General features: G+C 56.3%; 1 protein-coding gene across 10 annotated transcripts in view; it reads left to right on the top strand.

Moving 5' to 3' along the window:
• Positions 1–15,753, top strand: part of Cux1 (cut like homeobox 1) — a 328,888-nt gene that overhangs the window by 262,075 nt on the left and 51,060 nt on the right. For 5 of the 10 annotated variants that reach the window (XM_058572241.1, XM_058572240.1, XM_046422853.2 and 2 more), the window contains exons 13-20: positions 1,770–1,818; positions 2,755–2,851; positions 3,795–4,466; positions 5,592–5,657; positions 6,911–7,012; positions 9,253–10,082; positions 11,749–11,914; positions 12,457–12,513. In XM_058572241.1, coding sequence (XP_058428224.1) covers positions 1,770–1,818; positions 2,755–2,851; positions 3,795–4,466; positions 5,592–5,657; positions 6,911–7,012; positions 9,253–10,082; positions 11,749–11,914; positions 12,457–12,513 — 2,039 coding nt within the window. The remainder of the gene's footprint in view (positions 1–1,769; positions 1,819–2,754; positions 2,852–3,794; positions 4,467–5,591; positions 5,658–6,910; positions 7,013–9,252; positions 10,083–11,748; positions 11,915–12,456; positions 12,514–15,753) is intronic. The other 5 variants (XM_046422858.2, XM_046422857.2, XM_046422855.2 and 2 more) reach the window with 2 other exon arrangements.

Genomic DNA, 15,753 nt, shown 5'->3' with positions numbered 1-15,753 from the left:
ATAAACCAGGTGCCCTCGGACACAGGCCCAAGTCCTCTTCCCCTCCCTGTCCCAGCCCCACCTCCATTGCCTCCACAGGCTGTGCCTTCTCTCCCGGGTCCACCCACGGGAGTGGCCTGTAAAACCTCCTGCTCCTCCAAGGCCCTTCTCCTGCCAAGGCCACCCTGCTTCTTGCCTGCACATTTCCTGGGGTGTAGATCAGGACTCAGAAAATTCTGACTTTCCACAGTGCCAGGCACACAACAGGTGATTGAGAAATATTTGTTGAATATAAACGTAGAGACGTTTGTGTTTTCAGTACAGGTTGGGTATCCTTTGTTCGAATGCTTGAAACCAGAAGTATTCTGGATTTTGAATTCTGAAATATTTGTATATACATACTGAGATACCTTGGGCAGGAGACCCAAGTCTAAATGTGAAATTCATTTGTTTCATATGCATCTTCTTTATGTAGCCCAAAAGGTAATTTTATGCAATATTTTTAATAATTTTGTGCATGAAATTAAGTTCCACAGCATGGAATTTGCCACTTGGGGCACTCAAAGGGTTCTGGTTTTCCGACTTGGGATGCTCAGCCTGTATGAACTTACGGACTGGCTTAGCCTTTTATCACACGATCCTAGAAGATGTCAAACAAGGGGCAGATGCGTGATTGTGAGTGCCATGAAGCCCTCTGAGGACAGAGGAGTGTGTCCTGGCCACTCGTGACCTGTGCTGTGTGACCCGAGGGGTCCAGAATTCTTTTATTATTTTCAGTAACACAGGATAAAGTTACCAGCTGTTCCTCATCCCTGTGTTTGTTAATTACATGGCGAGGATCCCTGCAGAGGTACAGATGAACTAGGGGCTGACTCTTAACTGACCCATGGCCATGGCCAAGGGTGGCCTCCAGGCTCCGGGCCCTGTGCCCTGTGCCCTGATGGCAGCATCCTCCCACGTTCTGGTGTCTGGATGACAGTCTCGTGGGGCTTCAGATGGGCGGAAGCTGGGCTCATGGCTGCAGGATGCTGGAGGGGCCTGTGGACTCGCTGTATCCCTGCGAGTAGTGACCTCCCCAGTAGCCAGCCCACCCCGGCCGAGCACTTGGCAGCTCCCGTGGGCCCCACAGACTCTCTTCCCCTTTCCTTCCTGGTCCTGGCAAAAAGAAAGGAATGGGAGAAACAGCAGTTCTGAGGGCCAGACCTCACTCAGCCCCAGCTTGTGGAGAGTCGGGGAGCCCAAGTGACCGTAGGGTCAGAGCTGCCCAGGACAGGGGAGTGGCAAGCCTCCCATCACCACACCTTTGCCTCTGGGCTCCTTCCCAGATCTGGGGCTGCAGAGGAGGTGCTCACCTGGCCTTTGAGCCATCTTGATCTGTTTCCCTGGGTCTCCAGTGGCTGCCTAGCAAGGACATGGGCAGTAGCCAGTGGGTAGTGAGTTCCCCTCTCTGGCTTCCTTGGGAGAACTTTCTTTCCCTTTAAGCTTTACAAATACATTCCACTCGCAGCAGCAACGTGATGTCTGTATTAAACTTTAAAATCCTGCTCGGCACAGACCTGGTGTGACTCCATATGGAATGATTTACATGCTGGGCAAAAAAGTTTCGGTAGCCAACTGCTAGTTGAATACTAGTTACTCTAGAGACATTATCAGATTAAATTCCTGCCAGGGACACTGTTCAAGCTGTCAGTTCCTTGTTCCTGGAGAGCAGGAGATGGTGGTGCTGATGCTCTCCAGCGTGGCGGATCAAAGGTCCAAGTAGAAAACAGTGTCTTGTCTTGCTCTTTCAGTATCCTGAAGTCCATGGAGTTTGCGCCGGCTGAGGGAGCTGGGACGCAGGTACGCCTCTCCATTTCTGCTCAGGGCCCATGACACTGCACTGCCCCCCATGTGAGGCCTCTCACTTACCCCCAGGAGTCGTTCTTCAAGAAACTTCAGGCCACTGAAAGCAGACAATCCTTAATTAAAAGGAGCAAGTTAGCACTTTGCAGACAGCTGGCTGGTGCCAGTAAGGTGTGGTCTCACCTGGGTGGGCCCTGAGGACAGGGACAAGAAGCCCCCTGGGCAGCCCTGCGGTTCAGTAGTGGAGCACTGAGCAACCTGAGGCCTGAGATCCCTTCCCAGCACCCATAAGTCCACAAGTAAAACCACTTCAGGTCGAGCTGAAGATCATCCTCCAGTAGGTGGGCTCAGGCGCAGTCCCTGAGCACCGCCCCAGAAGGTGTGGGGGCTGGGTGACAGCAGCAGCCTGTCATCTGTAGCCGCCTACAATTCACATTGTGAAGCTGGGTACCTCTGCTCATGCCTTAATCCAGCTGCTCAGGAGGCTGAGGTAGGAGGGTCTGAGCCAAGGCATTGAGGTTCAGCCTAAGCAACACAGGGAGACCCTAAAAATTCATTTTTTTAAATTACAACATAAGTGGAATCTTGCTCCTAATTCCCAGAAGACAGCACACGTCATCATAGCTGGCACAAGAAAGTTTACGATTGCTTTTTGACAGCGGTTGTGCCCCAGTCCTGCTGCTGATTGAGGCCCCAGCTTAGACTGCTGGAGTTTGGGGACAGAATAGAGAATGACTAATTGTCTAGAAGCCAGATGAGCCTAGGAAGAAAAACTGCCTCACCGGAAATTCACTCTTTCTTCAAGGGGGTGTGAAGGTGTTCAGCCCCCTTTGAACACCTTGAGAGGCGGGGGTCGTGGGGAGCAGGGGTGGGGGTGGGGTCCCGGGCCGTGGGAGACTGGCCCCGTGGTGAGCCCTGCTCTGCCCCGTCCAGGACGCAGCCAAGCCCCTGGAGGTGCTGCTGCTGGAGAAGAGCCGCTCCCTGCAGTCTGAGAACACGGCGCTGCGCGTCTCCAACAGCGACCTGAGCGGTAGGTGCGCGGGGCCTCACGTGCGGTGCTTGGTTCGCTTCCAGGGGTCGAGGAAGCCGAGGGTGACCGTGAGTCGGGGCTCGTGCATGGCGGGGGCGCAGCCGGCTGAGGAGAGCCCCGCCTGAGCCAGAGTGTTGGGCGTCCCCACCCTGCGACACGATGCGCGTGGACGGCGAGCTGCGGAGGGCAGCTGGGGTAGCGTTGCGAGATCCTGGAGGGACAACCGAGGACTCTGCTTTCCGGTCTTTTCCTAGTGGTGCTGCGATCCGGCCAGGGCAGAATCAAGCGCGACCTCTCTCGGGGGTCTCCAGGGGCTGCTCAAAGGGCCACCCGCCCTCCTAGGCTCAGTGGCGCTTTTCTTCCTTTGTCAGGTTTTCCTTGGGGACGTGTCCCCCATCCTTAGCCTTTCTTTGCTGGTCCCAAAGTGGTGGCGTCACTGACTGTGCTTCTGGTTTGGCAGCTGGTAAACCGTGTAAAGGTTCTGGGCTCCGATGCTATTGCGTTCTTACATGTGCGTGCCTTCGATCGAGTGGACTCGGTGCGGTGCATTCGCCTCAGAGCGCGGTGGGCGTGACCCCACTGTCCCCGAGTGTCAGTGTTTGCTGCTCCTCAGGCAGGGCCCTCGGGGTAGCGTGAGTGCGACCTGTCGACTTCCCTGTGTGTTACCGGCTCCTTGTCACTCTAGCAGTTTGAACTGTTGTCCAGGGGATTCTCCAGGCTGCAACGTACAAGAAAGGCGCAAACATGAATGCATGTGGCTTGTGTTGGGGGGCCGTGTTTGGCTGATTACAAATTCAATCGAAAACAAACCAACACACCTCATTGGCCCTTGTAAAATCTGCACTTTTTTTTTCCCTTTTGTGGGGCAAACTTTGCATTCTGGTCTTGGTTTTTTTTCCCTTTTGAATCCCCCATAATGCATTCTGTTTGCCCTTCCTTGTAGGGTCAGCCAGGAGAAAAGGGAAAGACCAGCCTGAGAGTCGGCGCCCTGGACCCTTGCCGGCCTCCCCTCCTCCTCAGTTGTCCCGCAACGCGGGGGAGCAGGCTTCCAATACTAATGGTACACACCAGTTCTCACCAGCGGGGTTAAGTCAAGACTTTTTCAGCTCATCCCTGGCAAGCCCCAGCCTGCCCCTGGCTTCTACAGGAAAATTTGCACTAAACTCTCTCCTCCAGCGGCAGCTCATGCAGTCCTTCTACTCCAAGGCCATGCAGGAAGCAGGAAGCACAAGCATGATTTTTTCAACAGGTCCATACAGCACAAACTCCATATCTTCCCAAAGTCCATTACAACAAAGCCCAGACGTAAATGGCATGGCCCCATCCCCCAGCCAGTCAGAAAGTGCTGGGAGCGTCTCCGAGGGCGAGGAGATAGACACTGCAGAAATCGCCCGACAGGTCAAAGAGCAGCTGATCAAGCACAATATTGGACAGCGCATTTTCGGACATTATGTCTTGGGACTGTCTCAAGGGTCCGTGAGTGAGATCCTGGCCCGGCCGAAGCCATGGAATAAGCTGACCGTCCGCGGCAAGGAGCCGTTCCACAAGATGAAGCAGTTCCTCTCAGACGAGCAGAACATCTTGGCTCTTCGCAGCATCCAAGGCAGACAAAGAGGTGAGAGCCGCCCTGGGGTTGGCGCCTGCGAGCGAGCCCGTCACGAGGCTGTGTGTGTGCGTGTGTGTCTGTGCGTGTGACAAACATCTGTGCATCACATCAGGTAAAACTCTTTGCAGAGGTACCATTTCCAGAGCTCAAGGGAGGACCGGCATGAGCTAAGCCATTAGACTGGGGAGAGCTGGCCTTGGAAACCACTCAGCACCTTCTTAGTGAATTCAGTGTTCCGCTGCTACGCACTGACCTGGAGGGAACTATGTTACAACATCCGGCAGCTTAGTGGCCTGGTCCAGTTGGCCTTGGGCGCTGGGCTTCCCACTGGGAGCAGACCCTGTGGCCGTCGAGCCCCATAGCAAACAGCCCCATAGCAGCAGCAGCGACGGGGCCCTGTCCTTGCAGCACTGGCTATGGGCCCAGCCTATGGAAGCTGCCTCTCTCCTCTCCCTGCCCATCAGGGAATATCTGTCCTGTGGTCACCTTACATCCCGTTAGTCATTTTTCTAGCACCATGACCAAAACACGCCTGCCATGAGCAACATACTCAGCAGTTTTACTCAAACACCTTTCCTACCCTGCCCTTCATACAAAGATTAAAAAGCCAGTCTCATCCTAATAAGAGGAGTTCTTTCCCTCTTTAGGGACAGGAAGTCCCTGTGCCAATTCAACAGTGATACAAGGTGAGGACTTTATCAGCCTCATTTGAAACACCCTGACATGTAGACTCAACCAGAAGGGAGATAGTCCAAGCAACATCCATGTGCCCCACGAATGCCAAGCACCCTAGTGATGTTAACCGAGTGTCTCTGGACGGTGGCTGCAAGGCTCGGTCCTGGGCTGGCGGGTGATGTGCTTGGAGGCAGCTCTCCCTCCCTTAGGCCCTCTGGGTGGCAATACCTTGCCACTACTTAGGTCTGTCAGCCTCCTCTTGCAGGTGAGCAGTGGCCTCTACGGGCCGGTCAGCCAGGGAAGGGCCTGTTAGAAGTTTCTCGTAGCTCCCGAGTTGCACAGGAAGCCCAGAGCCCTCTCTTTAGCAACAGGCGGCTCAGATTTCATGTCACGCAGCCATGTCGTCGACGCCACCATTCCCCTGATTGTTTTGTTCTTACCACACTTGTTTTTCAACAGAGAATCCAGGCCAGAGCCTGAACAGACTATTTCAGGAAGTACCGAAACGAAGAAATGGGTCTGAAGGTATGTCGCAGGCAGGTGTTTCTCTTTGCAGTCAGTAACCTAGGATGCAGCATGTCCTTAGCTGTGCATTTGGGTTAAAACTGTGCAGTGTCATTCTGGCCTGGAACCTGATGGAAAAACAGCTAGTAAGTATAAAACAAAGCACGGGTTCAGATGCCCAAGCCCCTCCTCCTGAGCTGCCTGCGCTCTACTGAGCCAGACCACGTGAGAAGGGGTGTCCCCAAGGTTAGTCCCCAAGCACCAGCCCCCCTTGATTCCAATTCCACTGTGCCTGTTTTCTCAGAAGCAGGAGGAAGAGTAACAGTTACTGCTCTGAGAAAAATCAGGTGACCACATCGAGCCAGTACTGCTGCTTCCCACAACTTTTAACTCAAATATGTCAAAGGTCCCATGTGGTGGACAGGTTCCGAATGCAGTTGGTTGTCCTGTGGGCCTGGGCAAGCCAACCCCCTCCTGGCTCCTGGGAGTCAAATAGTTAATGGGGCTTCATCCTGTGATGTTCTTGCTTTTCAACGGTATAATGTGGCGCTTCATGTAGAGTCAGGTGGTGAACAAGTAAAATGCCTGGGCAGCTTCCAGGGGACCTGGGGCCAGCCCCGGGCCTCAGCTGCCCAGGGCATCAGCGTGTGTGGCTGCTCTGTGAGCACCACCCTGTGACTGTGACTACATGGTCTTGTCCTTTAGGAATCTGCAGCCTTCTCTCCTTGTCTGTAAATTTCCAAAAAAAGACAGTGTGTGGTCATAGATCCGAAAAAAGTTCAAGTTCAGCCTTGTGGCTCTTCACCTGGTGCATCTGAATGATTGATGGAGGCTCAGCCTCCACCCTTTTCCCTCCTTCCCTGTTTGGGAAAAATAATACAGAGACCAAATATAGTCCCAAGCCAAAGCAGTTGTTGGAGATGCTTTTAAACGACTCATGAAAATATTGCCTTAGAATACATTGTCTTTTTTTGTAGTGCTTTAAATGGTCTGTTCTTCCCTGGTACCACCCCCAGCCCCCCCACCCCCCGGGCGACATCCAGCTCAGGTGATGTAGGAGCCCAGGAGGCAGGTTCGGCAGGAAGCCTCCTGCCCAGCGGCTGGGTACAGCTGTGAGGTCGCGCTCCTGCCAGTGCAGGCTGCGGGAGGCCACGCCTGCCTCCTCACGTCACCAGCCTCAGCTCGGGCCTGTTATCAGAATGATGTCTTCTTGCAGCTCTGATCTTGCACACAGAGTCTGGATCTGATGTCATTGCTGTGGCTTCTCCCCACAGGTAACATCACCACCCGCATCCGAGCCTCTGACACTGGTTCCGATGAAGCAATCAAGTCCATCCTGGAACAAGCCAAGAGGGAGCTTCAAGTACAGAAAACTGGTATGGTCCCGCTTCCTCGGCCCCCGTCTTCCCAGCTTAATTAAAAGACCCATCTTGAGCGTCGTGGTCAGCAGTAATTCACTCTCTAAACAGTAGCCGGCATGTCTTCACGCATTTGGTGTGTGCAGAGAGGAGCCAGTCAGCAGTCCGTCAGGCGCCAGATTACCCCACTTCTTTTAATGTCATTCTCAAAAATGACTCAAGAAGTCCCTCTGGCCTAGAATCTAATCTGCTCAACTTAAACCGGCAGGCAGGTTGTGTCAGACTCCCTCTCCTCCGTGCAGGGTGGGCCTTGGTCACTGGGCCCTCCGTCACGCTGGAGCCACTGCAGCTGAAGCAGAGTAGGCGACAAGAAGCCCTCCCAGCTGCAGACCTTGAGTGACTGACAGTTAGGAGCCACCGCCCCTGGGGTGGGGTCCACTGTGCCACCTGCCTCCAGACTGGGAGCCCGTGAAGCGTGTCCTCTGAGAGGACCAAGCCTGTTCCAGCTTTTCTCTGGCTGAGCCTTGAGTGTCAGGGAGGAGCTCCATGCTACGGCACAGGAGAGGAGGGAGTCCCCTTCCCGTGCCACCCGTTCTGACCCATGAACCCCGCTCTGCAGAACACCGCCCCCACAACCCGCCTCAGGGTCCCGCCCAGCTGAGCTGTGACAGCTGAGCATGGGCTCCCCCGCTGGCTCCTGGCCCGGTCACTCAGCCTTCCTCTCCACAGCTCATTCAGCTCAGTGCTCCCTCCTGAGGCCCGGGCTGGGCATGTCCCCTGCCTTCTGCTCAAGCAGAGTCCTCAGAACCCAGAGGACAAATGTTGTCATCCCATTGTTCCTGATTAAGCTCAGCCTCAGTTAAAATGGTTTGCCCAAGTTCATCAGAGGACAATTTGATGGAAACTCTGGTTTCTCAACTCCAGTGCCATCCGCCTTCTGCTAAAGGCCCCAGAGAGAGAGGACACTATCCTGGCAGTGGATGAAACTTTCAGTCCAGCATAGACCTTGCTCTGGCCAGAGTGGAGCCGGGAGCCTATGTCACTACAGTAGCTAGAGGGCCAGGGTCTTCAGCAGGGCAACATCACAGGGCCAAGAGGAAAGAAGGCCCAGGACACAGTGGGCACCCTTCATCATCCACTCCTCCCCACCCCGCAGTGCCTTCATCTGTGGTGCCATATGGCCCTCCTGAGCTGGAGAAGGGCCGTCTCACAGGTCAGGAGTTGTCGCTGGCCAGGCGCAGTGGTGCCCACCTATAATCCCAGCTATTTGGGAGGCTGAGGCAGGAGGATCACAAGTTTGAGGTCAGCCTGGGCAACATCACAAGACCCTGTCTGAAAAATTTTTAAAGGAGGCACTGTTGTAGTTCAGTGACAGGGTGTGTGCCCAGCATGCGCAAGTCCCTGGGTGTAATGCTCAGGACCAAAGAAAGATATCGTTACAGTTACTTTGACATTCTTAGGCCTCCTTTAAAGCAGAAAGGATTAGCCCCTTCAAAGCTATTAGGATTCCTCTCCTAGACGTGAAGGTGCACGATTCAGGGAACATGGGACAGAGCCAGGGACCTCCTGAAGATCACCCTGTCCAGTGGCTCTCAGCCAGCACTGCCACCCACAGTCCCCAGGAGCCAGTGGTCTGCAGACACTGGGCCAGTCCCATACCTGCTCCCACCAGACACCAGGAGCAGCCCAGGCACACACATTTTAGGGAGCCCGAGTTGGTCTGGTCCATCGGCCATTCCACACACACATGTTGAGGCCCACCGATGCCTTAGGACTTCTCCAGGTTTCTGGGCCAGCAACTTCCCCTGAAATGCACTGCCACCCCCGCCCACTGCCCCTTGGTGAGGTTCACGGCTGTGGCCACTGACCTCTGGGAGACCCTGGTCCTGGCTACAGTCGCAACAGCCGTGCGTCTGGAGTTGGACAGACCCCAAGACCCGTGGGACAGCTCCAGAGAGTTCATGTCGAGTTTAAGATTCCCCAGGAGAAGGAGCCCAGAAGGGCATGTCCCCAAGTGCCTCAGGCCTCCCCCTTGGTCACACTGTGGTAGGAACTCCAGCTGTGTGTGGCAGAGGACAGCAGGCGATGGAGCCAGAGTGCCGGTCTTGGATGAGATGCACAGACGTCACACTAACCCGAGGGTGTGGGGAACGTGGCCGTGTGGTCCCACTGTGTGGGCACTGGGTGGGGGTCAGGAGGAGTGACGGCAGAGCCAGGGCGGGCCACCACAACTTCACCCCTGTGCTTGCCTCGCCCAGCAGAGCCAGCCCAGCCGTCTTCCGCATCCAGCAGCGGGAACTCTGACGATGCCATCCGCTCCATCCTGCAGCAAGCCCGCCGGGAAATGGAGGCCCAGCAGGCCGCCCTAGACCCTGCCTTAAAACCAGCGCCGCTGTCCCAACCTGACCTCGCCCTCCTGACCCCCAAGCTCCTGTCGGCCGCGCCCATGCCCACAGTGCCCGGTTATTCTCCTCTCGCCATCTCCCTGAAGAAGACGCCCACCGCCCCCGAGGCCAGTGCCCCGGCCCTGCCCAGTGCCCCGGCCCTCAAAAAGGAGGCCCAGGATGTGCCCGGGCTGGACCCTCAGGGAGCAGCTGACGCTGCACAAGGGGTCCTGAGGCACGTGAAGAGCGAGCTGGGCCGTAGCAGCGGGTGGAAGGACCACTGGTGGAGCCCAGTGCAGCCTGAGAGGAGAAACCCGCCTTCCTCCGAGGAGCCGAAGGCTGAAGAAGCTGGAGGCGGGAGAGAAAGGGTCAGCGGCCAGCCCCGGGCCGAGCGCAGCCAGCTCCCAGGACCTTCGTCATCATCAGAGTGCTGGAAAGAGTGGCCAAGTGCCGAGTCCCCGTACTCCCAGAGCTCAGAGCTGAGCGTCGCCGGAGCCAGCCGCAGCGAAACACCCCAGAACAGCCCCCTGCCCTCCTCCCCTATTGTGCCCATGGCAAAGCCCGCGAAGCCCTCAGTCCCTCCGCTGACCCCTGAGCAGTACGAGGTCTACATGTACCAGGAGGTAGACACCATCGAGCTCACCCGGCAGGTCAAGGAGAAGCTGGCCAAGAATGGCATCTGCCAAAGGATCTTCGGGGAGAAGGTAAGGAATTCCACTGGGGCCGGGTTCCCATTCCTTCTTGTGGCTCAGGACTAGTGCCCACCCTAGAGGATGGCCACCACCATCTTAACTGACCACACACCATGTGCTTCCCACTCCAACCACAGAAGCCAGCTAGCAGCTGTTCCCTGCCTGGGTTCCACGTGCCAAGCCCTGCTCGTGGCCGGGTCTAGGCTCGGCCTCACTGTACCCTCCTCTGGGCCTCTCACTACTCCGGGGGTGGGTGGAAGTACGGAGCTAAAGCTTGCGGAAGGTAGCACCTCCCCAAGCTGGCAGGAGACAATCTAGATCCAGCCTCCACTGCCAGGTGGAGCCAGATGGCACCTTTGCAGGCCATTTTGACCTAAACAAGGTCTGATCTGGGCAGATCACACAGAGGGCCAACAGCCTGCAGAGAGCCTCAGCGGACTTAATAGAGAAACCTGCATGAAGCGTAGGTCTTCCTTTCTGCTGCAGCTTGAAAGGCACTTGGGTACCATCCTGCCAGGGACAACTTGCCCAAGAATACACCCCTGTGGGGGCACCAGCAAACTGCCCTGGCCTGCCCTTATTTCCACATTGTTCCTCCCTGGTTCATGGAAATGGGATCATCTGTGAGTGGGCTTCTAGACCTTTCTGTTCTTGGCACCACCCTGGTGACAGATTCTGGATGGTGGGGATTTACCACCATCTTAGATCAGGTAGTAATGGAGTGCTGGCCACAGCTGGCCGCCCCGCCCACCCCACCTTGCCTTCAACCCACGGGTTGCAGGGTATCACACTGTCCCTACAACAGCTGAGAGTGAACTCTTCACCCTGGTTTTACAAAGGTGATGGGGACACTTAGAAATGGGGATGGGAATCCAAAGTCCCTTGAGATTTCTAGTTCAGTGTTGTAAAAATATCGTTCAAGAACATTTAAATAGACATTTGTGCTCAAGCCTTAAATTTAGCAGAGACTTAATGGTGTGGGGCTTGTTTGGCCCATGAGTGCAGTTTATTCTGGAACTTGAGAACTTTTTGAAAGAATGATGGGATGCAGCCCCTGAATATCCCTGGGCTGCATCTGTGTCCTGGGGGGGGTGTGGTGCCCATGCATATGTATGGCCATATGGGAACAGAAGACTCGGTGTGTGCTGGCTCATCCGTCGTCTGCCACGAGTGTCCCTCCCACACCAGCTCCCCAGCCCCGCCGGCTCACCTCTGCCCCGACCTGTGAGCAGGATGTGACGAGGGAGACATGGGCCCTTTCTAAGTGCCATCCTGGCTCGGCATTAACAAAGCAGCCTGCCTTCCCTGTCCCTCCGGCACCCACTCCTGCCTCTCAGGCCCTCTGCCCACTACCCTGCTTTTCCTGTGGCCCCCAGACAGAGAGCCTGCTTTCTAGTGCTTCCTCCTGTGTGGGGGACAATCCTCCCATCCCAACCACCAGTTCCTGAGAGCTGACTGGAGATGACCTGTCCAGAGCCCCACCCCATGCCAGCTCATTAGCCCCCCGGGGATCTTACAAAGCTTGTTCCCCTGGCCGTCTCCATCCATCAGGCCCACACTGTGCTCAGAAGCCGGCCCCAGACACGCTGGCTGCGGGTCCTCACCCCACCACCCCCACCATGTGTGTATCACACTACTGCCGAAGCACCCACCACCTGTCTTTTTGGTTCCACTACAGGTGCTGGGCCTGTCCCAGGGCAGTGTGAGTGACATGCTGTCCCGGCCGAAGCCCTGGAGCAAGCTGACCCAGAAGGGCCGGGAACCCTTCATCCGGATGCAGTTGTGGCTGAACGGCGAGCTGGGCCAGGGTGTGCTGCCCGTGCAGGGCCAGCAGCAAGGGCCAGGTGAGGCGGCTTGCTGGAGCAGGCTGGGAAGGAAGGGTCTGCAGGGGAGGCAGCCAGCCCCCTTGTGAGGGCCAGGAAGGGACCAGCTCCCAGTCAGCTGTTGGCTGCCCCCAAGGTGGAGAACACACCCCTCCTCCAAACCCGTTGCCACAGGATTGAACGGGTTTTAGGAGTGAAAAGATGGTGCCTGGCTAATTTTATAAGCAGCAGAAAATGAGTTGCCAATTAAGAAAGTGCTGTTGATACATAAATACAGGTAAAGTCAAGTGGCTAAATCAGGGACCGGAAAGAAAAGCAGCCACAGGCACAGCAGCAAGTACCCCAGGCACCGACTCCTCCTGCTCCCAGCCCAGGACCTGGCTCTGGTGAGCAGCATTATCCAGGCCTAAACAACCCTGCCCTGTCCTGGCCAGGCCCTGGCATGAGCTGCAGGAAGCCAGCCTCCTCCAGGCCGGGCCTCCACTGCTCCCCTTCCTCAGCCCACTCAGCTAGGAGGCTCTGCCGGCCGCCCTCCCCTAACGCCCCTTTCCCTTCTTCTCCAGCCCTCCACTCGGCGACCTCGCTGCAGGACCCGCTCCAGCAGGGCTGCGTGAGCTCAGGTAACAGCCTGCTTCTCTCGATCCCTGCAAAATGTTCCCCTGCTTCCCCTGGTCTCCCTCTTCCCATCTGGGCCCGGCAGGTCCGTGGCCTGCCCTTTTGAGTCGGAAATAATACACTCCCCTGGCCACCACCTCCTGTCCTCTGTCTCGAGAATCCCATCAGGGGAGTCATCAGGAAGCCACCTCTGGGATCCGCTTTCCCACTAGAAGGTGTCGAGATCCCTCAGTCCGCTGCAGGCGGCAGCAAGAGTTCCCCATTGGTCCTGCGTACTGCCGTGCGGTTGTGCCAGTTCCTATTGCTGTCGCTTATAGGGCATTTTGGTTATTTCTGGATTTTGACTATTATAAGCCAAGTTGTTATGGATGGTAAAAAGAGAGAAAGGGACTCTAGGAGGGGATCGGCTGGGTGGGGGGCCGCCGAGCCATCCGCCACTCCCTGCGTTTCACCATAGTCCATCGGTGTCCAGACCCAGAGCCCCATGACTGGGGCTGGGGACAGAGTCAGGGACAGATTCCACGCGCAGTGCTTCCCGTCTAATAGGAGGAGACAGGGTGCGGGCATCACGTTCCAGCAGGGCTGAGGCAGGGGACATCCTATCTCGTTCTCGGGAGGCCTCTGGGCAGCCTGTGAGAGAGATACCAGGGCACAAGGAGTGGGACAACTGGGAAGAAAAGGCCCTGGGAACAGCTCATGCTGCGACTTGGTGGAGCAGTGGAGGGGCCTGCAAGGAGGGAGGGCAGGGGAGGTGCAGGGGAAGAGCAGGAAGGTGGCAGAGGAGGAGCAGGCTGAGGAGCAGGGCCTCCTCTTGGCTCAGGAGAGCCTCCATTCAGATATCTTATCTCCGCCCTGAGGACTCCTGTCCACCACTGCCCTGCCTGACCTCTGCGCCAGGCTCCCTCTGGTCCCCGAGCAGCTCTCCTGCGCCAGGTCCACGGCGTAGCTGAGTTCTTCTTACCCAGCTTCAGGGAACAGCCGGCATCGGGAGCAGTTCTTCTTTTTTCTTTCTTTATTTTTCTAAATATGCTGATTAGCCTCCATATCCCATTGATTCATTGAAAACACAAACAAAGCTAAGTGAGGAGTGCGAAGCCGCCAGCTTGCCGGGAAGTTTACGAGGGGACACATGTGCAGCGAGGGGAACAGCTGGTCGCCTCCACAGTGGCTGCCGCGCAATCCCGGCCCACGCACAGATGCAGCCAGAGCCGGGCGGCAGCACCGGGTTCCCACTGGAGCTTCATGTGGGTTGTAGATGTCCTGATCTGGCTTGTCCACAGTGAGGGACAGAAGGCCACGCCCCACCCACGCCATCCTCCTGCAGAAGGATCAGGTGCGAACGCTTTACGTCGGCCAGTTTGTTAGCCACTACTGAGGACCCCTGCCCTGCTACCTTGCATTCGGGATTGGAGAAGCAGTGACGTGCCTCAGCTTTGTGGACATTTGTGGAAAATCAGCCTTGCCTCCCACTTCCACAGGAAGTTGGCTTCCCCTTCAACTCCCGAGAGCCTTTGCTGCCCTGTCAGAGCAGGCTGGATGTGGCAGCTGGGGACATCACTTTCTAGATCAAAACCTCATTTTCCTAAATAAAACATGAGGTCTCCATGGCCCAGGTCTCTTAGGATCCATGCAGAACCTTCTCGCTGTCTGAACACGTCCTACGAAGAGCTCGCCCTACTGTAGCAGAACGCTGCCTTGTGGGGACCTTCGCAGGACAGCTACGTTCCTCACACTGCGCTCCCGAGGAATGCAAGTGACATTTATAAAATACCGAGTTACTTTATAGAATAAAGTCATTTAACACTCTTGGGGCATCTGCAGATTGGAGAAGGGAGGGAGGCAGGAACCTGCAGAGAACCACGTGGCAGAATCACCCCTGGCTCTTACACAAGGGCCCGGCCCCTCCCAGTGCCACCGGACAAGAGGAGAGAGACCACAGGCCCCAGCACTCCTAGGGAGGCCACCAGGAAAAATAGCAATTAACAGCCACCACGGAGAAAAACGGGAAAGACTTCTCCCACTGCCGGAGGCGAAGCTTTTACATCATGGGGTAACCACAGAAGCCTGTCTTGGCCAGGGAGCTGAGGAGGGGCTTGTCAGGATGAAGACGCAGGCCCGCTGTGTCAGGATCGGAGCTGGGAGGTGCTGGTCTCCCTTGTCTGATATGTCTTCATCCATTTTGTCTTTTCAAGAGAGTTTCTGGAAATTAAAGTACCTCTGCTCACAGTATACGGAACTTAGATTCAAACCTGGGACCGCCTGTTTCCGAGCAGTTGATGAATCCCTGGGCGAATCCCTGGGCTGAACGACTCTAGGCTCTTCCTTCGCACCTGTCAGTACGATTGCTCCAAAGGCAGAGGAGGGAGCCTCCGTGGGATTCCAATCGCCCCTCACCGTGGCTACCCCGGAACCACCCCAGGGGCCTCTCAGCTCAGAAAGATGCTGTGTCCCCAGTGGCAGCTCCATCCGGTCTGCCTGGAGTTGAGCAGCATGGTGGACCCAGGGGGCTGCAGGAGGGTGGTTCCAGCCTGGCCTGGTTTGTCCCTGGACAGTGGTAAGCGCACTCCGGATGAGAAATTTGGAGGACCTGCCTCCCACCTATGGCCAGTCGCACCTTCAGGGCGGGGTGGGCCTTGCTGCAGAGGTGGCCGTTGCCGTGGTGATGAGGCATGCTGGGGGTGGCCTCACTCCCCCAGGGCAGACCTCTGCCTCGGGAACCTCCTCCTCGCTTTCTGCCCAGGTCCACTGCCTCAGCATCCCTGTTCCTTAGTGACTCTTGTGTCATCCTCACTGACTAGGGTTAGGATAAGGCAAGAGGAGCCAGGTCTTCGTTTTCCTCTCGGAGGCCCTGATCATTTCAGAATGTGTCCCTGGTAATCTGAACATGGGGTATGAGGGCCTTAAAGGAATTCAGTGCCATTTTCAATGGCTGGCATTTAGTGACCCAGCTATTCCCTGGAGGCTGCTGAGGCCTCACTGAAGCGTCAGGTGGGCAGCAGGCTCCACGCAGGCATTCAGAGGAAGGAAGGGGGCCTAAAGGACAAATCAGGTCGGCTGCCAGTTCATGTGGTTCCTGGAAATCTTAATTTCCTACGTGTTGTATAATCTCTCAGTGTCCCCAGAGCTGGGGTAGGGCCCAGGTAGTTTCTACAGGAGGTCTTGGGTCTACTCTGGAAGCCGTGACTTACAGACGTGGTTGCAGGTGTCACTTGGGCATGGCTCCTTCTGTGTGTCTTCCATTCCTG

The sequence above is a fragment of the Marmota monax genome, unplaced genomic scaffold (assembly GCF_021218885.2).
Source record: "Marmota monax isolate L192 unplaced genomic scaffold, Marmota_monax_Labrador192_F-V1.1 WCK01_AAM20220418_F8-fsc00237, whole genome shotgun sequence".
NCBI classification, from domain to species: Eukaryota; Metazoa; Chordata; class Mammalia; order Rodentia; family Sciuridae; genus Marmota; species Marmota monax.
This window is presented reverse-complemented; position numbering and strand designations above follow the sequence as displayed.